This window comes from Peromyscus leucopus, chromosome 3 (assembly GCF_004664715.2).
Source record: "Peromyscus leucopus breed LL Stock chromosome 3, UCI_PerLeu_2.1, whole genome shotgun sequence".
In the NCBI taxonomy this organism is placed as follows: Eukaryota; Metazoa; Chordata; class Mammalia; order Rodentia; family Cricetidae; genus Peromyscus; species Peromyscus leucopus.
Genome location: NC_051065.1, coordinates 146,537,171 through 146,561,671, shown reverse-complemented (window position 1 = coordinate 146,561,671; position 24,501 = coordinate 146,537,171). Strand labels below are relative to the sequence as shown.

The window sequence follows — 24,501 nt, the reverse complement described above, 5'->3', positions numbered from 1 at the left end:
CAGACACAGGAATATCAAAATACCTTTTTATTTGAAACCTGAACTGTCCCATCCCACCTTCTTGGCTCCTTTCTCCAGATAACCACTACAAGCATCCTGGTTGCTCCAGACCTGCTTGATGGGCTGTCCCCGATCTAGGCTCCAGACAGACCTTAGGGGTTTAGGCCTATAGAACAAGCCACACAAAGATGACCACCAAAAAGCCTGGGCCTTGGGATATGATGGATTTTCAATTCGGAGACAAAAGGCAGCCAGCATCTCCCCCTTCCTATCACAGGTCTATGAGTGTGGTGGTCCCCACCGGAGTCTCATCAATTCCTGAGGCCAGGGTCTTGGTCTCCTGGAAGAAAGGAACAGAGTGAAGCTTGGGCCCACATCCCTGGGCTTCTCAGTCTCTCCGCTTCACTCTGCCCTCCTTTCGCCTCCCCACCTGTGTCCTGTTATTTTTAGACTCAGATTTTCAGTGCAGGATCTTTTCCCTGGCCCAGCCGCACCTCCTTCCCTCATGAGCTCCTCCGTGCCCCCAGACCTATCTATCCCTTAGTAATCGTCTCCGCCGGGTATGGCTGCACATCAGCTCCTCGGCTGCCATTCCAGTTCTCACTTTTCTGGTCTCCTGTATCTTTTATCAACTCTTCCTGGGCCTCTCATCTTTTCTTCATACCTAAGATACCTCCAACCCCTAACTCTGATCTCTGCTAAGGGTTCTCCTGGCCTCTTCGGTGTGGCCAGCCTTTGACCTCTGGCCGCTGTCTCCCTGGCATTTCCCTTACCATCTGGAAGGGCAGCTAAGCTGGTGGCTGGTATGGTTCCATGTCATGATCTACATCCTGTTCTTGTTCCTGTTCCTCCTTCATCCTCTGACGGATCTCCTCTGCCTCAGCCCGGTCCTCGTCCTCAAAGAACTCTTTGTCTAGGCGCTCTAGGTGCGCCATCTGCACCAGGGCCTCCTGGCGGTAGTCGGTCTCATCTGCACACGGGTTGTCCAACATCACCAAGGCTCGAAGCTTCGGCAGATCCCGCAGCTTGGCCAACTCCCCTATGTCGGAAATCATGTTGCTCCTGTGGGTGAGGTCGTGAGGGCTCAGCTGAGAAAATGGGCTTTGAACGGCACCTAGGAACTGGGTTTCCTCTGTAAGAACACCTCCGGCCGGGCCCTAAAAGCAATGACTGTGGAGGACTGGTCGGCCAGGTGTGGCCAGATTTTGCCTGATGCAATTCCCCAATCCCACCTCTGCCCTTCAAGGAGTCCCTAAATGCCAACGTCTACTCTGTGATGTGTCATCTTAAATAAAACTTTGGAGCGGCAAAGTTAGGCCTCAGCCTGTCTTGTATTTGGAGAGGAAGGACAAATGTCCCTTATAGAAGCAGACATTTTCTATCAGCCACACCACAACAGAAGTTAGAAGATGCAGGTCAGCAGGGAAGGAGCCTATGCCTAAGTGTGGGGTGCTGTGGAGTTGGGGTGTTGTGTGGGTGCCTCCTTCAGTAAGGAACCCAGAGCCAGGGATGGATTGGGTCTCTCAGCTTGAATAAAAAGGCCAGTCCTCTAACGTACTTCTTTCTGAGACTCTGTATGGAAAGGCATGTTCCTGGCTTTCAAACAATAATGAAATCATTTTTAAGTATTCCAGACTAATCTCAATAGATGCTGTGGGCCTTGAGGAACGTTGCTTACTTTGAGCTCTCGGCATTTTATTAGGCTCCATACATATTTTATATGCACGAGGCCCTGGGTTTGATTGATAGAACCACAAAAAAAATAATAATCAAATATTGTCTATCAGAAAAGAGCTGCTGAGAGAAAAACCCCTCTGACCATTCATCTCCTTCTTCCTCCTCCTCCCTTCCTCGTGTGTGTGTGTGTGTGGGGGGGTGACACAGAACCTGGCTATGCAGCCCAGGCTGTCCTCGAACTCACAGACATCCTCTTGCCTGAGCCACCTAGGTGCTGGAGCTATAGGCATGAGCCACCACATCCCATTCTTTTTGCTGCTGTTACTGGTTTGGTTTTGCTGTTGTTGTTTGCAGAGTCTCACTGTGTACCCAGCTGCACAGAACCACTCACTATTTAGACCTGGCTACCACCTCAGATTTGTAGCAATCCTCCTGCCTTTGATCTCCAAGTGCTAAGATTATTGGCATGTGCTACCACATCTGGCCTTGTAATTTTTCTTTTCTTTTCTTTTTCTTTTTTTAGTTTTTCAAGACAGACTTTTGCTATGTAACCCTGGCTGTCCTGGAACTCACTTGGTAGCCCAGGCTGGCCTCGAACTCACAGAGATCCACCTGCCTCTGCCTCCCGGTTGCTGGGATTAAAGGCGTGTGCCACCACCGCCAGCTACATTTTATGTTTAATATCAGTTAAGAGCTGTCCTCTACAGGTAATGTTCAGTTCAGGAAGAAAGAGACAAGAAATGGAAAGAATAATTGGTGCCTAGGAGAGTGAGAAGGGCATTTATGTAGGTTATAGACAGGAAAATGGCTACAGAGTCAGGCTGTAAACTGCTTCAAAACAAGAGTTAGCAACATAGTGAGGAAAGCCTATCACCTCAGCCACCCAGGACACTGAGTTCAAGAGACGGGGCCAGCCTGGGTAATGTAGCGAGACCCCCACGTTTAAAAATGAATAAGAAGCTAAGCACAGTGGTGAACACTTTTAATCCCAGCCCTCGGGAGGTGGTGGAGGAGGATCTCTGAATTCAAGGCCAGAGAAACCCTGTCTGGAAAAACAAAAAACAAAACAAAAAGAAAAGAAAGAAAAAGGAGAAAAAACAGGGGAAAACTTCTGATTCTTTTAGATGTTCCTGAAACATAGCATAGGCCCAACTAAATACAATATATTCTTTTTCATTATGGATTAAATTAACATAAGGGTTCAGGGCTTACAAGAAGATCTTTGTGTTGCTCTTTGAACCAACTACAGAAGAAAGAAAAGGAAAGCAGAAGACCAGACCCAGAAGGAGAACAAGGTACGGACCCAGCTGTGGGTTACTGGGAGAGGCCCCTGGCTCAGAAGTTGCTCTTGGTGATGGGTGGGTACAAAGTGGGTCTTAGAGAGGACGCACACCCGTACCTCAAGTTCAGGTACTGCAGTGATTTCATTTCCTTGGAGAAGCCATCCAAAGTTTCAATCTGGTTGTCTCGAAGGTGCAGGGTGGTCAGGTTGCTGAGGTTCTCCAGGCCCTCCACCTTCTTCAGCAAGTTTTGAGCCTGCACCCAGCACCCAACACACTGACTCAGAGGGGGGGCCGAGAGCGGGGAGCTGGGAAAGGATGACGAAGCAAAGAAGAAAGCCAAGGAGAGAGGGAGGAGTGGAGGAGAGTAGGGACAGATGAGAGAGTGTGGTATAGAGAACGAAGAAGTCCAAATCTAGGCGGGGCAGCCCACCCCTCCAATCCTAGTATTCAGGAGGCAGAGGCAGGAAGATTGAGAAGCCAGCCTGGGCTACCTAGTGACTCTCCGGGCATGCCTGGACTATAGTGTGAGACCCTATTTCAAATGCCGCCCCTTAAAAAGGACAAAGAAGGGCCAGCAGGCCTGCTCCATGAGCCAAGCCTGGCCACCCCGGGTCATTCCCCAGTACCCACAAGATGGAAAGAGAACTCCTCCAAGTCATCTTTGACTTCATCTGTGTGCTGTGTTGTGCGTGCATCCCCAAATAAAGAAGTAATTGTAAAGTCACTTTGATTTGAAAAGGGAAAGAAGTCTAAAGACTAGATTTCCCAGAACTACAAAAAAAAAAATGATGATGATAGAATAATAATAAAAATGTTACTGGAAATTAGAAACACAGACTAGTTTCTGGGCTAGGGAGGCAGTTTGGTGGCAGAGCATTCCTATAGTGTGTACAAGGAGCTAGTTTCAATCCTCATTACAAAAAAGAAAGAAAGAAAAGAAAAAAGAAAGAAAGAGAGGAAGAAAAGATAGACCAAAGGAAAAGAACAAAGAAGCTTCCCCTAACAAAAGCTCAGCTGTGTCCTCCTGCCAGCCATCCCACCAAGAGCTGCTTGAAGCACTGAGGAGCTGCACATCCAGCCTAAAGCGACAGACACTTAGAGCCTGGTAGGGTGGTGCACAGCTGAGACCCCAGCACTCACGTAGGGGACAGACAAGAGGACAAGTCTAAGCTACATAAGGAGTTCAGACCCGTGTAGACTATACAGGGAGATCCTGTCTCAAAAATAAGGTAAACTTGGGGCCAGAGCAATGGCCCAGCAGTTAAGAGCACCCGCTGCAGTTTCAGAAGACACAGGTTCAGTTCCTAGCACCCGCACGGCAGCTCACAACCATCTGTAACTCCAGTTCCACGGGATCTGACCTCCTTCTGGATCTCCAGGGGCACCAGGCACACACATGGCACTACCCATACATACATACATACATACATACATACATACATACATACATGTAGATGAAACACTCATAGACATAAAAATAAATACTCTTTAAAAGTAATAAAAACAAAACAAGATATTGTGGCATACATCTGCAAATCCTAGCACCTGGGAGACTGAGGCAGGAGGATTACTGTGAATTCTAGGCCTGCCTGGATTACATAGGCCAGCCAGGACTACATGGTATGACCTTTAAAAACCAAGTAAAAAACAAACAGACAAAACACAGGCCATGGGGATGGCTCAGTCCTGAAGTAAAATTCATGTTCGTGTCCCCAGCACTCACGTCAAAAGCCACACTTGGGGCTGTACAGTCTGTAATGCCTGCTGCTGGGGTAGAGACAGGCAGATCCCTGGAGCCTACAGGTCAGGCAGACTAATTAATAAGGGGCTTCAGGTTCTATGAGAGATCCTGCCTCAGAACATAAGGTAGAAAGCCACTGAGGAAGATGCTTGCAGTCCACCTCAGGCTTCCACACACAGCACAGCTGCACACTTGCACACACACACACACACACACACACACACACACACACACACACACGCAACGGTGGCCCACACCTTTCATCCAAGTACTTGGGAGGCAGAGACAGTCAGATCTCTGAGTTCGAGGCCAGCCTGGTCTACAAAGAGAGTTCCAGGACAGCCAGAGCTGTTACACAGAGAAACCCTGTCTCAAAAAAACCAAAACCAAAAATATAGTTGATTATAATGGCCCATACTGGAATCCTGGCACTTGGGACATAGGAGCAGGAAGATCAGGAGGAATTCAAGGTCATGCTCAACTATGTAGTGATTTCAGGTCAACCTGGGCTACATAAGACCCTGTCTCAGGCTGGGCGGTGGTGGTGAATGTCCTCCAGCACTTGAGAGGCAGGGGCAGGTGGATCTCTGAGTTCAAGGCCAGCCTGGTCTATATATAGATCGAGTTCCAGGACAGCCAAGACCACAGTTTAAACCCTGTCTTAACCCCTCCCCCCAAAGACTCTGTCTCAATAAACAATAAATGGCCCCCTTAGCCTGCTTTCTGTACCCGAATAGCAGTTTTACAACAACCTGTATTAAGGCATTTTCTCTGCATTTCCCACACATCATGCCCTGCTAGGTTGGATGCCTCCCTTTCTCACTCCTCTCCCTTTTCCTCTAAGAGACAATCTTATTCTGTAGCCTAGGCTGGCCTCTAACTCTCAGCTGTCCTCTTTGCTTGGCCTCCCAAATACTAGGACAATAAGCGTAAGCCGGTATGGACTGTCTTGACTTTACGTCTCCACAGCGTCAGACACCACGCAAGGGCTGGTCATCCTCGTGGTGACGAAGCTAACACCCGGGGCTGTTAGAAGCCAAGGCTGTGCTCCCTTCCCTGCACCACCCTAGGGCCCAGGGAGCTACCAGGAAGAGATTCTTCAGCTTAGGAAGGCCGATCCCCAATGTGCTTTCTATCTGGTTCCCCCGAAGCTCCAGGGTGTGCAGGCTAGTCAGTTTTTCAGGGTCCAGACCTGTCACATGGTGGATGCGGTTCCCTGAAGAAAAGGGAATTAAGAGCTCAAAGGTCCATTCTAAGCGTTCAGCACTGGAAATCTTGGCCCTCTGTATCCTCTCTCCCTCTAATGCAGGGTATAAGGGAGGAGGAATAACCCCAGATTAACATCTTTGGGGCCCCGTGGCAAGTGGGCCTGAAGGGTTTATCTGTCTGTGTTTGGGGAACGAATTAGTGATACCTAAGCCACACACGCAGCTGACTTCCTTCCCTCCTGCACATTTTTGGTCAAATGAAGTTTTCCCTGAACAAACAGTTTGAAATTGTCATCTGTGCTGGGCCTAGTGGTTCAGACTTATAGTAGTATAGTATAGTATAGTATAGTATAGTATAGTATAGTATAGTATAGTATAGTATAGTAAGTCAGAGCTGGAGAGATGGCTCAGCGGTTAAGAGCACTGACTGCCCTTCCAGAGGTTCTGAGTTCAATTCCCAGCAACTGAATGTCGGCTCACAACCATCTGTAATGAGATCCAATGCCATCTTCTAGTGTGCAGGCGTACATGCCAACAAAGTATTCATACATAAAATGTATGAATAAACCTTTAAAAAATCATATAGAAGATTTTTAAAAAGTTATAATAGAACTGGGGATATGGCTCAGTGGAAGAGTAGGAGGTCGTCGCCTGTGCCTTTCACAGTGGTATTTCCCCAATCTATCCTTCTGTAGAATTTATTTCCTTTGTGAGTTATGTTTTCTGTTATATTTTTTAGACAGGGTCTCACTCTGTAGGCCAAGCTGACCTCTAACTACCTATGAAGCCCAGACTGGCCTTCAACTCCAGCAATCTTGCTTTCACCTCCAGCACAGAGGAACTGGAGTTGCAAGCCAACAACTGGCTCATACTTACTTATTATGTTGATTGCTAACTGACCATCGCCCTGAACTAGAATTGACTCTACCTAAGGATAGAGATTTTTGGTTTTGCTCATTGCTGTATCTCCCACATGAAGAACTATCATAAAGAATATTCTAAGGAGGGGCTGGAGAGATGGCTCAGTGGTTAAGAAGTGGCTGCTCTTCCAGAGGACCTGAGTTCAGTTCCCAGCACCCACATCAGGCAGATCACAGGAGATCTGGCACTTTCTTCTGGTTCCCACAGACACCTGCACATATTCACACACATGTAATTAAAAATAAAATTTAAAAAGAATATTATAATGAACTATAATAATTGTCCTTTTTTGGGGGGACAGGCCTCATATAAGTATAGGCAAGGCTTTAATACTGAATTATATCCCCAGTCCTGTGGGTGTCCTAATGAATAAATGACTGAATCCATACAGAGAGTTGTGTGGCTAAGCCAAGAGTCATATACTGACTACTCCTGTCGGCCCCACGCCAGGAAGGGAAGTTCTGTGTATCTCTTCCTAAGGACCCACCTTTGAGATCCAGGCTTCCTAGACGGGGATGAGAGATGCCTTCAGTGTCCATGATCTGGTTGTAGGAAAAACTGGCGATCTGCAGGTAGGGCAGCTCATTCAGTCGGGCACTCCGAAGTTGATTGCCATCAGCCTTGAGCCACAGTAGGTGGGTGAGAGAGTTGAGGGGTGACAGGTCTGTGAGGTGGTTCTCAGAAATATCCACGTAACGAAGATGGATGTAGGAGCGCAAAAGGTTGATGTCTGTGAGGTCCCTAGGAGACGGCAGGGGGGGAGATCCACCATCAGGGATCAGAACCCAGCGACAACTGGAAGAGGGCGCTAGACAGAGGGCAGCAGGGACAGCTCACAGTGGGCGACAGAGTGGGGAGGGGAAGAGGAGGGAGGTGGAGCTTTGTTCTTGTTTTTCCGTGCAGAGATCAAAACCAGTGCTTTGTACATGCTCGACAGGCCTTCACTGTGGAGTCTCTGCCTGGGCTTGGAGACAGCTTAGTGGCGAAAAGGCTTGTCTAGCATGTACAAGGCACATCCAGACCACGGACACTGAAGGCATCTTTCATCCTTCCCTTCCCGTTAGATCAGATGAGAGAGACATGAGCTCAAGCCAAAGCCCTCAGGAATGAGAGAGGGGGGAGGCTAATGGTGCTCCGGTTTCTCAGGTCTCACCTGTCTTTAGCCTCCAGCTTAATATAAGCGTGAGCCAGTCCACTGCCCGTCTTGCAGAGTAAAGAAAGTCCTTCCTTCATCATGGCCTCCGTGAGCGGGGTGGGCATCCACTGCAAGAGGAGGGCAGTAAGGGCATCATCCCTTTGCAGCTCACCTCTAGCCCCGGGCCCCAGGACCCCTCCTCCAGACTCTCACTTCCTCAGAGACTTCTTCTCCCTCCTTCCTGTAGTCATCCCACTCGTCCATCTCCTTCTCATCTTCTTCTTTTTCCAGATCATCCTGGTCTGGCTCAATGTCGTCCAGATCATCTTCATCCGACATCTTTCTCCCCTCTGCCCTCTGGAGTCAGGTGAAACTCAGTTCTGGTGCTGAGAAAGGAGGTCTCAGCTCCCACTCCACCAAACCCTCCCGTCCCTCACCTCCATTTACAGGTACCCTGTACAGCAGACCTCCCTCCCACCTGTGCGTCCTTCCTCATCCTGGAGAACATCTTTGGACTCCCAACCTGTGTTTGGAGGTTCTCGCTCCCTTCGGGACACTTTCCCATACTCCTGGACCTTCCCTGCCTTCACAGTGGCTCCAGCTCTGCCCCAGCAACCCAGTGTCCCTGCTTCCTGAATTCCCTTTGACAGAGATCTACACGTCCTCCTAAAATCTTCCCCCACCAACCCCTCCTCCTCTCTCTTACCTACACCCCACCTCCGGGTTCCCTTCCACCCCCAACCCCTGCTCCGTTCATTTCTTCTAATGCCATCTCTCTGCTTAACGCCATCGCCCTGACGCACAGTCTCCAACCCTCCAACCCAATTTGTCTTCGGAGCGGGGCGCAGACCCTGGTTCTCTTGCTCTAGAAGTAGTTAGGAAGAGGATCTTGGTGCTGAGAGGCCAGGACTGTTTTTTGGAAGACGCAACTGGGGCGGGGGGCGAGCGGGTAGTTATGGTTGTATATCGTTGTTATGGCAACGGGGGCGGGGACGCTTGGCTCTGCAGCTAGCTTCCGTTAAGAACCCAGAGTAACCCAACTGTAAAGCACAAACCCCGGCGCCCCTACAGCCACCTTTAGCGGGTAGTTAGTTCAGTGGTTGCCAAGTTACCGGGCCAAATTCCCAATCCCACGTACCTGGAGGAGGCAAGAAGGGTGTCACGCGGGTTATTGTCCGAGGACATAAAACAATGGTCCACTTCTAACAGTCTTGCAGAGAGGTGGGCGGGAGGCGGGGCTGGCCATTATGTCCTTAAAGGGGCCAGATGTCAGGTGCGAAGGTATTGTGCTTTAAGACTCTCCCTAAGAAGCAAAGCGGGGTTGGATGAGCGGTTGAACTAGGAGAAGCAAGAAATGCTAAGGTGTGGGATCTGTGGCTGCTCAGTTTCGGCTCACTCATTATTGTCTTAGGAGGCCTTGGAAGGTGGCCTGACGGAGCAGAAGCCCAGGCCAAGCTACCTTAAGACTGGCTTGCAAGAGAGCTGGCTCAGTGATTAAGAGCGGTGGCTGGTCTCTCGGGATTCCCATGACTCACACGCCATCGCCATCTGTAACTTCAGCTCCGGGGAGATCTGATGCCCCCTCTGATCTCCAAGTGCACCAGGCATGCATGTGGTACACGTACATATATGCAGGCAAACGCTCATACACATAAAATAATAAAATTAATAAATCCGAAAAAATAAAATGAAATTAAAGGCCCGGCTGGGAGTCTGGGCAGATCTGCAGTTTATCTGAGATTCTGTAGCATAAACTTGGCCTTGACAATTGGCAGGAGTCCGCTGAGTTTCTCTGGGTTTTTGCGGTTGCTGTGCTTTGTTTTGTTTTGAGAGAGCCTGTCTGCGCAGGCCAGGCTGCTTTGAAGCTCCTCTTTTCTCGGCCTCCCAAGGGCTGGGATGACAGGTGTGTGCTACCATACACCTGCCATGCCCAGCTAAAGCTATCTTGCGGAATCTAAGGAAAACAGCAATTAGGTAGTACAGGAAGATATAGGACTTATCTTGTTACACACTTTAGATAAAATGCAAATTGGAGGCTAGAACACCCCTGAGCTTGGGGGGGGGGGGAGCTCAGGTGTGATTTTCAGCATCCACAAATGGTGACTCCTTATCCTCTATCACGCCATCTCCAGGGGATTCAATGTCTCTGGCCTCCATGTACATACCCCACCCCCCCATACACATAGTTAAATCTTTTTAAAGGTTTCAAAGTGGTCTGATGCTGTATGGGCTGAAAGTCAGGAAGTGTTTCTTTGGATCGGTCTAGACCGAGGAACAAAATAGACAAATCTGTCCATTTGGTGTCAATGAACTAACCGGGGCTTTAGGGATAGCAGGAACTTGAAAGTATAAACACTAGGTTCCAAACAGCTCGGTCACTCAATAGCTGTGTGTTCTTCGGGTTATGTCACACAAGCCTGTATTATCTAAAACTATACTGCTGAATTATGCATGGTGACACACAGCTGTAAACAGGAGCTCTCTGGAAGCTGAAGCAGGAGGTTGTTACAGGCTAGCTTGGACTACCTCAAAATGAAACAGCATACACCTCAGGATTAGAGAATTTTCAAAAAACAAAATAAATGGTTTTTCTTTCTTTTTTTTTTTAAGAAAGTATTTTTTAAAAAGATTTGTTTATTTATTATGTACACAGAAGAGGGCACCAGATCTCATTACAGATGGTTGTGAGCCACCATGTGGTTGCTGGGAATTGAACTCAGGACCTCTGGAAGAGCAGTCATGCTCTTAACCTCTGAGCCATCTCTCCAGCCCCTAGCATTTTTAAATTAATTTATTTATTTATTGTGCATTGGTGTTTTGCCTGTGTAAGGGTGTTGGTTCCCTGGAACTGGAGTTACAGACAGTTGTGAGCTGCCATGTGGGTGCTGGGAATTGAACCCAGGTCTCCTGGAAGAACAGTCAGTGCTCTTAACCACTAGGCCATCTCTCCAGCCCCATACATGGTTTTTCATTTGGTTGACCCTTAGTAAAGAAACTCCTGGCCCCGACTCTCTCTTCAGTATTCTCAGCACTGAGGTTGTTGTGAAGAAAAGAATGAAAAATGATGTTTTGAGATAGGATGTCACTCTGTAGCCTAGGATGGCCTGGAATATACTGTGTAGTCCAGGCTGGCCTCAAACTCACAGTAACCCTGCCTCAGCCTCCAAAGTGCTGGGCATAGGGGTAAGAGAGTAACAGTTAAAGCACTCTGAAAGCTGGAGGAGCTTTGCAAATGTAAACGATTGCATTAAGCCCGTCATGGTGACACAGTTCTGTAATCTCAGTCATTCGTTGCTGAGATGTACCAGGCTTTTTCTTTGGGCCACCACCAACCAGCTCCCAAATCATGACATAGAGACTCCTTATTAGTTATAAATGCTTGGCTTAGTTAGGCTCCTTTCTGACTAGATCTTTTAACTTAAATTAACCTGTTTCTCTTTATCTACCTTTTACCTCGGGGCTTTTTACCTTTCTTTCCTTCTTGTGTATCTGACTTTCACTGCTTCTCTATGTCTGTCTGTCTGGCAGCTGCCTGGCTTCTTGACCCAGGCATGTCCATCATTCTCTCCTCCTTCTTCTGTTCTTCTCATTCTTCCCCCCAGAGCCTAGATTCCTCCTCCTCCTCCTCCTCCTCCTCCTCCTCCTCCTCCTCCTCCTCCTCCTCTTTATCCTCTCTGTCTGCTAGACCTGCCTATCCTTTCCCTGTCTAACTATTGGCTGGTTAGCCTTTTATTAGACCTATCAGGTGCCTTAGGCAGGCAAGGTGAAACAAACACAGCACGTCTTTACATCATTAACAAAGGCAACAGAAACAAGTGTTAACAACCTTCACATAGTTAAAGTAATATTCTGCAGCATAAACAAATGTTAACACATCTTTGCCTAGTTAAAATAATATTCCACAACACTGAGGCAGGAGGATTGCTATAAATTCAAAGCCAGCCTAGACTACGCAGTGAAGTCAAGGTTAACCTTGTCAAGGGAACAAGAAAGGAGGCACAGCTCCACTCTGTCACCCTCCGCAGTCTGAGGAATTTTCCCTTAATCCCTTAGGGACTCAGGGACTGCAGGTCAACCCTGGATTCACGGCTTCAACAGGGAAAGTAAACCCAGGCTAGCCCATAAAATCTCAATAGTGTGGCTGGTTAAATTAAACAAGAGTCAGACAATGACAGGACCAGTGGATGTGCCACGGTGGATGAGGAGCATCTCACACAGCCGCACCCCAGATGAAGAACTGAAAAATGATCTTCCCCAGCGATGAGGCTCCTAAAAGTCACCAAGTGGTCAACCCCAGAAACATACAAGCACCAGGAACATTAAACAGACCCGTCAGGTTGCATTTATAAATTTAGTTACATACATATGTATATATAACAGTTATAATTAGAAAGAGGCCATAGGGGAGGTGGAAGAAGGGAAGGAGGTATAAATTCCATAATTATGTTTTATTTCATTTATTTACATTTTATAAAATCTTTATTGACAAATAATTCATATAGTATACAATTTGCCTGTTTGCACAGTTTGATAGACTTTAGTCCAGCATCCTCATAGCCCCATGACACCATCACTAACGAGGACTATGGGGGTCCAGCCCCTCGATAGTCCCCTCCCAGGGTCCTCGGAAGGCTCTATCAACCAGCAGAGAATCTTTAGGGTCGGTAAATCAGTCTACGCACTCAGAGTTCTTTGATCCATTCGCTTTAATTCCTCTGGCATAACATCCTTTATACACAGCTTCAGTTCTGTTCTCATGTCTAGCTCCTTTCTTGCCTGATTTCTCTCTATATTTATCTACTGTCCCCTCTAGGTTCTATCTTAATTCCTTCATCTAGTTCTGTCCCTTCTAGGTTCTCATCTATCTAGTTCTTTCCCCTATCAGCTCCTCTCCTGTCTCCTTCTCTCTCATCTTGTTCTTCCTCATCTTGTTCTTCCCCATCTGGCTCTTCCTCATCTTCCATCTCGTTCCTCTAGTCCTCTCTTTTAGCTCTTCAATCTAGTTCTTCCCCATCCCAGCTCGTTCCTCTCAAGTTCTTACCCATCTCGTTCTTCCATTCTCTTCTCTCTTCCCCGTCCTGTCCTCTGCTTTACAGTTATATATCTCCCCAAAATCACAATCCTCCCCTCCACCCAGGACACTCAGCCTGAACTTCCTCAGGCAGTGATTGTCCACTATCAGGATCAAATGGAGGGTTGATAAGAATTACAAAGAAGGGCACTAGTTGTTAATTACCATTTGTGACCCAAAGGGGAAGTGACTAATGAATCAACTAAAGGCTAAATATGGGTAATATCTAAGAAGAGGGGTCTTACGTGCACAACTATAACCTTAAATGTGTTTGGTAAAGGATGTTAAAAATCTATAAGTTGCTAGGTCAATGGGAGAAAATAAAACTGTCTTCTTTTTTCCTGTGGCTCCTATCTGTCCAAGCTGTCTGACGTTTTTCTGCAGGGTGGGGAAAGTGTGCTCAGTCTCTAGGCAACCTGTGTACAGCTAGATGCCTCTGGTGATACAGGGAGGCTTGAACTGGGAGTTCTGGCTGAGCATAGCTGTTAGCACAGAAGTTTATCTAAATATTCCTAGAAGTGGTTAGGTAAGTAGTTAGAGGTCTATAAAGTTAGTAAGGCTGTAAGAAAGGAGGGCCTAAGCTAAATTGTGTAAAACTATTACTTAGTGTCCACCTGGCCTAGGCGGCGTCCTCTTGTGAATTTACTGTAAGTCAGGAGACTTGTACGTGGGCAGCTATCACTTGTTAGTCCTTGGAAGTTGGGCGCCCCCCTGGGTGGTGTCTCCTTGTGGAATTTAAGTCAGGAGACTTTCAGGTGGGTTGTTATCATTGTTAGTCCTTGGCAGTTGGGCGTCCACCTGGGTGGTGTATCCTGTAGTCCTTGAAAGTGGCCAAGGGAGATATCTGATTCCAGAGAAAGCCTTTCCCTGAGGCTGTTCTCCAAATTACCTGGAATGTGTATGTCCAGAGAGTGCTCTGTCTACACTGTTAGTCCTTCTTAGGGAAAAGTCAATTGGGAAAGCTATGAAGGCACACATGATTTTCATAACAGAATACAGCTGATATATAACAAGCCAAGTAACACCAAAAACTCCTTGGGATTTGGCTTCCTCTGGAGGAATTCCATGATCCCTCCAGGTAGTGACTTTGCCATAACCAGCTGAGTTCTTATGATATATTTCTGCGGCCCGCAGCACATCACCACTTTCTATTTTAGAACATCGCTGTCTTCAATTTCATACACACATATAATGTATGGTGATTACATTTCACCTTTTTTTTTTTTTTTTTTTTCTGGAGCTGAGGACCGAACCCAGGGCCTTGCGCTTGCTAGGCAAGTGCTCTACCACTGAGCTAAATCCCCAATCCCTCACCTTATTTTTTTAAATGAACATAATATTTACAATTGTAACCATTTTTAAGTTCACAATTCAGTGGCATGAATTACATTTTGTTTATTTGTTTGTTTGTTTCAAGATAGGGTTTCTCTTTGTAGCTTTGTGCCTTTCCTGGAACTCACTCTGTAGCCCAGGCTGTCCTTGAGCTCACAGAGATCCAGCTTTCTCTGCCTCCCAAGTGCTGAGATTAAAGGTGTGTGCCACCACCGCCCAGCTACATTCTAGATATTAATTACACTCATTATATTCATTAATTATACTAATGATATTAATTACATTTGTGGTATTCATTGATTACATTCACAGTATTCATTCAACAATTATTTTTATGATATTCATTAATTACATTAATTGTTTTGATTTATTACACTCATGTGTTTTTGTTTTGTTTTTTTTTTCCTGAGACAGAGTTTCGATGTGTAGCTCTGGCTGTCCTGGAACTCACTCTGTAGACCAGGCTGGCCTCGAACTCACAGAGATCTGCCTGCCTCTGCCTCCTGAGTGCTGGGGTTAAAGGCGTGCACCACCGCCGCCACCACCACCTGGCTGACCTTTTTCATATAGATTCTAAGCCTGCCAGTTAAGAGAGGGAAAGAGGTGTTGTGTGAGAGAAGGTTAGCACTCAGGATGGAGGAGGCACTTGGGCCTAACAACTCGCATATGATTAAGGCACCTACTTCGTGGCATCTAACCACTGTTTTTATTTTTATAAAATGATTTTATACACGTGAGAAAAAAAAAAGAGAGGGAAAGAGGTGTTCGAAAAGAAAGTTAAGCTCACCTAAGAGCCCCTCCGCTTCACTGTCTTATCATAGTCATATGTAAGGTGTTGGTGATTTGAAGCTGTTTCCTCAAAGGGTCAACAAGGAAGCTCAGCAGATGGTTCCTGGGGGCGCCTGAGGGCGTTCCAGTAGATGAGCTCTCACAGGGATGCAGGGAGGTAGAATTCCTCTGCTAATATCCTTGTCTGAGATTCCCAGTTGCTACCTCTCTGTCAGCAGCCTCCACAGAGAAGGCTGTCAGTTGTGTGGGACAGGCTGCTTCTCTACTGGTGAGAGGGAATTCAGACTCCAGGAAAAGGAACTTTTGCTCCCCATGTGTGGTAGTTTGAATGTAATTGGCCTCCATAAACTCATGGGATGTGGCACTATGAAGAGGTATGGCTTTGTTGGAGGAGGTATGTCACTATGGAGGCGGGCTTTGAGGTCTCACATGTGCTCAAGCCACGCCCAGTGTCTCAGTTCACTTCCTGTTGCCTGTGGATCAAAGATGTAGAATTCTCAGCTCCTTCTCCAGCACCATGTCTGCCTGCTTGCTGCCATGTCCCACCATGATGATAATGGAGTGGATCTCTGAACTGTACGCCATCCGATTGAATGTTTTACTTTGTAAGAGTTGCTGTGGCCATGGTGTCTCTTCACTGTAATAGAAACCCTAATTTAGGCATCATGTCTCCATAATTTCCCCATCTCTCTACCCTGCTCAGACTGGGCTGCATAGCAAGACCCTGCCTCAGAACAATAACAAAGAGATTAATTCACTGGAGAAGGGAAAGACCCAAGTGTTAGGATGCGATTAATGGGAAAGAGTATGGGTTTTATTTGAGAAGAAATAGGTAGACATATTAGATGCATCTTTCAGTGCATTTTTGTTAGACTCTTACTCTGGGCCAGGTTTCGAGAGCTAAGTCCCCAGGGACAAGCCTGGTACAGTCTCTGCCTTTTCAAGGGGTTTACAGTGTTTTGATTAAATACACACATAATCCAGTACAGTGAAACAGGTGCTGCCATAACACTGGCCAGCAGAATGGGCTTTTTCTGAGTGGTAGGGGAGTTTTGCTATTGTTGTCGTTTCTGTTTTCCAGGCTGGCGATGGAACCCAGGGCCCTAAGCACTCGCTTAGCATTCAGCCACTGAGCCACACCCTAAGCCCAAGGAGATAATTTTACAGCAATCGTGTACATACAATAGCATATATTTGGGGCAGATTCCAGACTGAGGAGGTACCTGTTTCACAGGCCTGAAGAAAGAGCTCAGTGCCTTCTCGAGGAAAGCAGGTGGTCCTCCTGGCTGGAACAGGAGGTACAGTGCGGGGGTGTGTGCGATGGGAGGGAAAACAGAGCTAGATCCCCATGAGCATCTTGGACTCTATCCTGGAAGCTGTGGGGAGCCACTGAAGGTTTTGTTTTGTGTTTAGCTGGCAAGGGTTACCTCTACACTGTGCAGTCAGAGCTAGATTCTCCAGCATGATTGATAGCTTTCCCCCAGTGGCTGATGGAGTCAGGATATACTTCAATTACAATGGCTCTCGTTTATAATCCTAGCACTTGAAAGACGGAGGCAGGAGGATTGCTTCAAGTTCCAGGTCATTTGGTTTGGGCTATATATTGAGATTACGTCTCAAAAACCAAACCAGCCGGGCGGTGGTGGTACACACCTTCGATACCAGCACTTGGGAGGCAGAGGCAGGAGGATCTCTGTGAGTTCGAGGCCAGCCTGGTCTACAGAGCGAGATCCAGGAAAGGCGCAAAGCTACACAGAGAAACCCTGTCTCAAAAACAAAACAAACAAACAAACAAACAAACAAACAGACCAAATGGCTCAGTGGTTAAGAGCACTAGCTGCTCTTCCAGATGATCCTGGTTCAATTCACAGTACCCACATGGCAGCTCACAACTGTCTGTAACTCCAAGATCTGACACCCTTACACAGACATTACATGCAGGCAAAACACCAATGTGCATAAAATAAAAGAAAAGAAAAGAAAAAGAAAATTGATTAAAAAAGAACAAAAAAAACCCAAGAAAAACAACAATAAGTCATATATTTTATTTTTCAATCATATTTACTAGCTCATATATTTTGAGAATGAATACATCTATCTTCCTTTTCTGTGTCCTTAGTATAATATAACATAGGTATTTTTTTTTTTTTCCGGAGCTGAGGACCGAACTCAGAGCCTTGTGCTTGCTAGGCAAGCGCTCTACCACCGAGCTAAATCCTCAACTCATAACATGGGTATTAATAAGCAAACTGCTGTAAATATCTAAAAGAGGAAAATAAAATGTAAAATATGAAAAAACGTGGGGACTGGAGCAATGGTTCGGCACTTACAAGCACTCGTTGCTCTGGCAGAGGACCCAGGTTCGATTCCCAGCACCCACATGGTGGCTCACAACCATGTGTAACTCCAGTTCCCCGACTCTCATGCCCTTCTGACCTCTTCAGGCACCAGACGTGCAGTGCTGCATAGACACACGTATGAGCAAAACATAAAATGAATCTTTAAAAAATATGGAAAAGGTGGATAAGGCCAGATAAATCAACCGCTAAAAAGACTCTGTTCTGTAGATGTAACCAACCGTCTTATTAAATAAGAAACACAGAACCAATGTAAAGAAGAAAGCCAAGAGCTCAGAGCTCAGAGCTAAAACTTTACCCTTCCTTCTGTGGTGGTCCTACCTCTCCGAAAGAGAGCTACTTCTTGTGTGTATGTCTTTTCATAGTCTTTCTGTTCTGCCTTCTCATTGGTTGTAAACCCAACCACATGATCGCGTCGTCACTGCCTGTATGTACAGCCCTCCAGGTCTTAAAGGCGTGTGTCTCCAATGTTGGCTGTATCCCTGAACACACAGAGACTTACCTAGCTCTGCCTACCAAGTGCTGGGATTATAAGCATACACCACCACTGCCCTGCTTTCCTATGGCTTGCTAATAGCTCTGACCCCCGGGCAACTTTATTTATTAACATACAATTAAAATCACATTTCAGTACAAATAAAATACCACCATACTGTTTTTAAAGTCTTACCAGCCCATACACGTTCCATTATATTTTAAATCACACTTCTGCACTTCTAGTGAGAGTTAGTGTATTTTTGGAAGTGTCTCTCTGAGTCTTGCCTCTGTTCAAGAGAAAGGGAGTTAGGCTTACTTTTCCTTTCTTTTAGAGGTAGGATTCAACACTGAATGTGGCTAAGGAGGCAGCAACATGGTGGAAACCCTCAGAGCTGCAGGAAGGTCGCATCACTTGTCAGGGGAGTATATTTGATCTATTTTCTGGAGACTAGTGGACCATGTGTAGGGCTTTTTTTTGTTAAGGGTCTCATGTACCTGAAGTCTGTCTCAAATTCACTATACACACTTGCTATGTAGCTGAGAATAACCTTGAACTTTATTTTTTTAGATTACTTATTTTTCTGTGTATGAATGTTCGCTTGCATATCTGTACATGCACCACATGTGTGCCTGGTGCCCGAGGAGGCCAGAAGAGGGCACTGGCTTCCCTGGCACTGAAGTCACAGGTAGTTATGAGCCATCATATGGGTGTTGGAAACCAAACCCTGGTCCTCTGCAAGAAATGCTCTTAACCACTGACTCATCTCTCTAGCCCTAACCTTGAACTTCTCTTTTTTTAACAGGGTTTCTCTATGTAGCCTTGGCTGTCCTGGAACTTGCTCTGTAGACCAGGCTGGCCTGGAACTCACAGAGATCTACTTGTCTCTGCCTCCCAAGTGCTGGGACCAAAGGTGTGCGCTACCACCATCCGGCTAACCTTGATGTTTGATCTTCCTGCTTCCACCTGGCATTATGCGCAGTTGCCTGTCTAGGGCTTTCATCACACTCTTCAATCATGTGAACTTGACCTGGCCACTGTGCCCTGGGACTTCCCAAAGGTACTCTGTATATCTGGCTACTTTTGGGTGGTGGTGCTAGGGCTCACAAGCCAAGGCTGACCTCATACAGCTGGTCCTCCGGCCTCCACCTCATATCTCCTGGATTACAGATGTGCAGCGCCACACCCAGCTGCCTATGTTCTCTGGACTGGGAACAGCATGAGATCAAAGTCTCATTGGAAAGTATCTTAATGTGCCTGTCTGCAAACCATTGATTCTCAGAAGACCTTTGTATTTCTACCAGCCACAGTTCACTCCGTTGTTTTTGACTGTTTGTTTTTTGTTTTCTGAGACAAGGTTTCTCTGTGTAGCTCTGACTATCCTGGAACCCGCTTTGTAGACCAGTCTGGCCTTGAACTCACAGAAATCCACCTGCCTCTGCCTCCCAAATGCAAGTTCATTCAATTTTAATTTGACAAGAGCAACAAGTACTCTTAACTGCCAAATCATTCTCTTCAACACCCTTACAAAAATAATTTGAGGGAGGTGGGCATGGTGGTGCACACCTTTAATCCCAGCACTCGAGAGGCAGAGCCATGCAGATCTCTATGAGTTCAAGGATGGCCTGGTCTATGTAGTGAGTTCTAGGACATCCAGGACTATGTAGAAAAACTGTCTCAAAATCCCAAAACTTAATTAACTAATTAATTACTTAAATAGTTTGAGGCTAGTTTACACTGGTCAAAAACCCGAAAATTAATTAATTAGTTAATCAATTAGTTTTAGGCTAGTCTGCTCTATACAGTCAGAGCCTATTCAGAAATAGATAAATAGACAAAGTCTGTGGTGATCTGAATGAGAATGGCCCCATAGGCTCACATATTGAATGCCTGGTCCCTGGTTGATGGAATTGTTTGAAAAGTAGGAGGTGTGGGCCTGTTGGAGGAGATCCGTCACCGGGGTGGACTTTGAGCTTTCAAAACCCATCATTTCCAGTTAGCTCTTTCTGCCCCTGCCTACCGTCATCTTGTGCATGTGGATCAGGATGTAAGCTCTCCAGTTTCTGTTCCAGTGCCTGCCTGCCGCCATGGGCCCAGCCACGTAGTCAGAGACGCCAACCCTCTGGAACCCTGAGTCTCCAGTTAGACTCTTTCTTCTGTAAATTGCCTTGGTCATGGCGTCTGCACAGCAATAGAACAGTAACTGAGACGAAGTCTAACATCACACCACAAAAAGAACAGAAACCTGTTTTTAGGCGCTTTCTGGTTTGTGAGTGTGTGGTGTAAAAACGGCTAATTTAAAACTGTAACTGAACATGGAGCGGGGAGAATGTGCGATAACATATTATGACAGCATTTCCACTATACAGAGACAATGAAGGCAAACCACCTCAAGAATACAGACTGCAAGCCAGGAGGCGGTGGCGCACACCTTTAATCCCAGCACTCAAGAGGCAGAGGCACATGAGTCTCTGTGAGTTCAAGGCCAGCCTGGTCTACAGAGCAAGTTCCAGGACAGCCAGGGCTACACAGAGAAACTCTGTCTCAAAAAAACAAAAAATGGAGGTTACAGTAAATGTATCATTGTTAGTTGGGACCCTGGCTGCTCCAGCAGGCTGGGCTGAACCACGGGCAGTAATAATGGAACACAGAGAAAGCTTTGTTTCAATGTTGCCGTGTTGGGAAGAGTAAATGCAGAGGTCCAGGTTCCCAGTCTCAAGTTAGTCTTTGAGGTCCTGCCGAGAGGATTATAGCTAGAACGAACACTAAGTATGCATAGCCAAACTGGCCATCAACGTCTCTGCTCGGACGCTTCTGCAAGGCAGCCAGACAGCTTGGCAGAGTGCTGAAGTCCTCCTGGGAAACTGCTCCCTGTTGGTACCAGGCTTCATCCTTTTCTCCTTTTTTTCTTTTCGGTTTTTCGAGACAGGGTTTCTCTGTGTAGCTTTGGGCCTTTCCTGGAACTCACTCTGTAGCCCAGGCTGGCCTTGAACTCACAGAGATCCACCTGCCTCTGCCTCCCGAGTGCTGGGATTAAAGGCGTGCGCCACCACTGCCCAGGCTCCCTTTTCTCCTTTTTTATTGAAAGAAATAAGGACATACACACAGATACCAGGAACATGAGTGAACAATGTCAGGGGCTCTGAGTTCTTGTGTGAGGACGTAGTGAGGTGGTGGCTCTTCGCAAGCCCAGAAGGAGAAGGCCTTAGAAGAAGCATGTCAACATCTTGTGTACATTTTCATAAAAGGATTTGAGTATGTGAGCAGGTGTACGTGTCTCTGCCTCCAGAGACCAGAAAAGCAAAGCACGCAGGATTTGAACTCCAGTCCTCATGATTATGAAGCACTCTCAACTGCAGCCAAAAAGTATGTGCTGGCATTTTTTTTTTAAGATTTATTTATTTATTATATATACAGTGTTCTGCCTGCATGCCAGAAGAAGGCACCAGATTACAGATGGTTGTGAGCCACCATGTGGTTGCTGGGAATTGAACTCAGGCCCTCTGGAAGAGCAGCCAGTGCTCTTAACCTCTGAGCCATCTCTCCAGCTCTGTGCAGGTATTCTTTTCTTTTCTTCTTTTTCTTTTGCTTTTGTTTTTATGTGACAGTGTTTCTCTTTGTAGCCTTGGGTGTCCTGGAACTTGCTCTGTAGACCAGGCTGACCTTGAACTCAGAGATCCGCCTGGCTCTACCTCCTGAGTGCTGGGATTAAAGGCACAGGCTTTGTTTATCCACAGGATCCTGCCACTGAAGAGACCAGAGAAGGTTGCGCTAATGGAGACAAGATGCTGAGCAAAGAGATCCTTACACTCTATACACAGGTGCCTAGGAGGCCAGATGGAAGCCATGGTTCATTGATTTTTCTGTTGATTTTTAACATGTGTGTGTGTGTTGGAGAACACTTGCCACAGTGCACAGGCTGGGGGTGGGGGGTGTCTCTCTTTCCACCATGTAGGTTCCAAAAATCCAGCTTCGGTGGCAGGCTCACTGGCAAACTGCTAACCACTGAACAGCCAACAGCCTCGGTGGCTCTTTTTTTTTTTTTTTTTTTTTTTTTTTAAGATTTATCATTATTTATACAGTGTTCTGCCTGCATGTATTCCTGCAGGCCAGAAGAGGGCACCAGATCTCATTACAGACGGTTGTGAGCCACCCTGTGGTTGCTGGGAATTGAACTCAGGACCTCTGAATAGCAGCCAGTACTCTTAACCGCTGAGCCATCTCTCCAGCCCTAAAACTTCTTTTTTTTTTTTTTTTTAAATTTATTTTTATTAAAAAAAAATTTTTTTAAAGAGGCCTCAGTGGCTCTTAACATGCTATCATTCGTTGTTCTTTTGTGACAAGGTCTTGCTGTGTAGCCCAGACAACCCTCTCCAGCCGGTAGCCATGCTCCTGCTTGGACCTCTAATTGCTGAGATTACAGCTGTGCTACCACACCGCCTTCCTCCCCCCTCCCCAAGGGGTGTTTTGTAACAGTTTCCTCTGAAATTGAAACATTTTATCCAGCAAGGAAGCTCCTTGGGCAAGAATGTATACAACTCAAAATAGCTCCAGGAAGTCCCTGAAACTGACCAGATTCATTGCTCCCAGGCTCTGCCAGAGTAGACTATAAAAGTTGAGAGTCCTCCTCAGATGAAGAAAAAAGATGAGCTGCAAAGACGACTCTTGAGATCAGCCAGCTGCCGGATTTAGACCAACTGAGGACCTGGGAAGGACACTCTTGATCCTGTTGAGCTGCCTGTAGGCTGTGCAGTGTACCCCAGGTTCCCAGCATTGAGAGCAGTAGTCACCCATGCTGGGGTGGGCATTAGTGATACAGCTGTCTTTGGGTCATGTCTGTTCTTGTAACCCCCAATAAAACACGTCGGTTTACTATTGGACTTTGATGGTATTCATACTTTGGACTGTCATAGGTTCCCTATCTAGAGTGAGTAGATGTGTGTTGCATCTCTCCAGGAAACCTTTGTCACACAAGGGGAAGGAGATTAATTAGAGTGTGAACTAGAGCCTTGCATATGCTAGGTAAGTGTGTTCTACCAGTGAGCTACATGTGCTCTCTGTCTTTTTCTTTCTCTCCAGGGTCTCACTTCACAGTCCCAGCTGTCCAGTAACTTGCTATATAGATCAGGCTGGCTTCAAATGCACTGCGATCTACTTGCCTCTGGAGTGTTGGGATTAAATGTGTGTACCACAACACCTGGCCCTCCTCTCTTTCTTGTTTTGAGACAGTCTCACTGAATTGCCAGACTGTAGCCCAGACTCTATTCTCCTAGGATCGCCTATCTGCACCAGGGTTGGCTTTTTAACGTGGTTAATGAGTTTAATTGTTTTTAAAAATGTCTTTGGATGTTTTACCTACATGTATCTATAACCTATATATAAAAGGGACCTCAGAGTCAGCACAAGACACCCAAGACCAAGTTCTCAGCCCAAAGGAGATTTGCCCCATGAGCCCCTTCAGTATGTCCCTATTGCCCACAGAAGCCAGAAGAGGGCATCAGATCCCCTGGAACTGGGGTTACAGAGGTTGTGAGCTGCCATGTGGTGCTGGGAATCAAACCCTGGTCCTCTGGAAGAGCAGCCAGCGCTGTTAGAGGCTGAGCCATCTTTTCAGCCACTTTGCCTTGAAAAAGTAATCGTTGAAAACCCTCCCTTCCATTTGGATGTGCTCTTACTAACAAAACACTCCTCCGTCCTCTTGATGAAATGGCAAGCCTGCAAGGCATCCCAGTCAGGATTCATCAGAAGGAAATCGAGACCCTGAAGATCGTCAAGGATAGTAGAACACCTGAGCATTTCAGTCATCACTGTTGAGACAGGGTCCCCCGCTGTATGTATCTTGGTCCCCTTGCCTATGACTCTCAGTGCTAAGATTACAAAGCATTTTATTGGGTAAATTAAGGTTTCTGGTGACTAATCTTGGTAGAGTTGGCAGATTTTAAGAGGGTGTGGCTATTGTAATGGGTGTGTTCCTTTATAGTTGACAATCTGAGCGGTTGTTGATCCAGTGAGTTTCCTTAGGGTTACAGGAATATTCGTGAGGGATTGTTAAAGGGGCATTGGCATTTACCAAATTGGCATTTACCAAAGTCTACACCACAGAAGAAACCTTTCTCCCTTTCCCAGCATTAACTGCCTATAAATTCTCAAGGAAGGTGGGCGTCTCCTGAGACCTTTCCCTGAGGAGTTTTTTTCCAGGTTTTTCAAATCCAAGGTCTAGTATAGGCTAGGCAAGCCCCTCCACTGATCTGCCATCCCTGCAAATACTGAGATTTCTAACACAAACTGAGCTGTCTCCTACTTCAGACCTGTGGAGGAAAAAAAAAATTGCCTGTGGAGAATCCTTACAGCAGGAAGGTCAGCAGATGAAGAGCAAGGAAACATTTTATCAGGGCTGCCACAATGGAGTCTTCAAAACACACTGGGGCATTCTCCTAAATCTCCCTCCCTTTGTTCCACCCTGGGTCCAGGTTCAGTTCTTCCTATATCCAAGCTTTCTCTGGTTTGCAGTT

General features: G+C 46.5%; 1 protein-coding gene and 1 pseudogene across 4 annotated transcripts; one reads left to right on the top strand and one right to left on the bottom strand.

Moving 5' to 3' along the window:
• Positions 1–12: 12 nt before the first annotated feature.
• Positions 13–9,231, bottom strand: Lrrc23 (leucine rich repeat containing 23). Of its 4 annotated transcripts, none has more exons than XM_028892324.2 (8): positions 9,104–9,231; positions 8,179–8,322; positions 7,984–8,093; positions 7,318–7,571; positions 5,787–5,917; positions 3,077–3,213; positions 774–1,062; positions 13–340 (listed from the first exon to the last, which is right to left on the bottom strand). In XM_028892324.2, exons 2-7 carry the CDS (start codon positions 8,302–8,304, stop codon positions 789–791), a joined length of 1,032 nt encoding a protein of 343 aa, XP_028748157.1. In that variant the 5' UTR covers positions 8,305–8,322; positions 9,104–9,231; the 3' UTR covers positions 13–340; positions 774–788. The 4 variants fall into 4 exon arrangements, with proteins under 4 accessions (XP_028748157.1, XP_028748159.1, XP_028748154.1 ...); XM_028892326.2 differs by lacking the exon at positions 9,104–9,231 and adding an exon at positions 8,769–8,941; XM_028892321.2 differs by lacking the exon at positions 9,104–9,231 and adding an exon at positions 8,816–8,941 and having other exon boundaries at positions 8,179–8,351.
• A 5,740-nt stretch (positions 9,232–14,971) lies between these two features.
• LOC114708836 lies at positions 14,972–15,077 on the top strand (annotated as a pseudogene).
• The last annotated feature ends 9,424 nt before the right edge of the window (positions 15,078–24,501 follow it).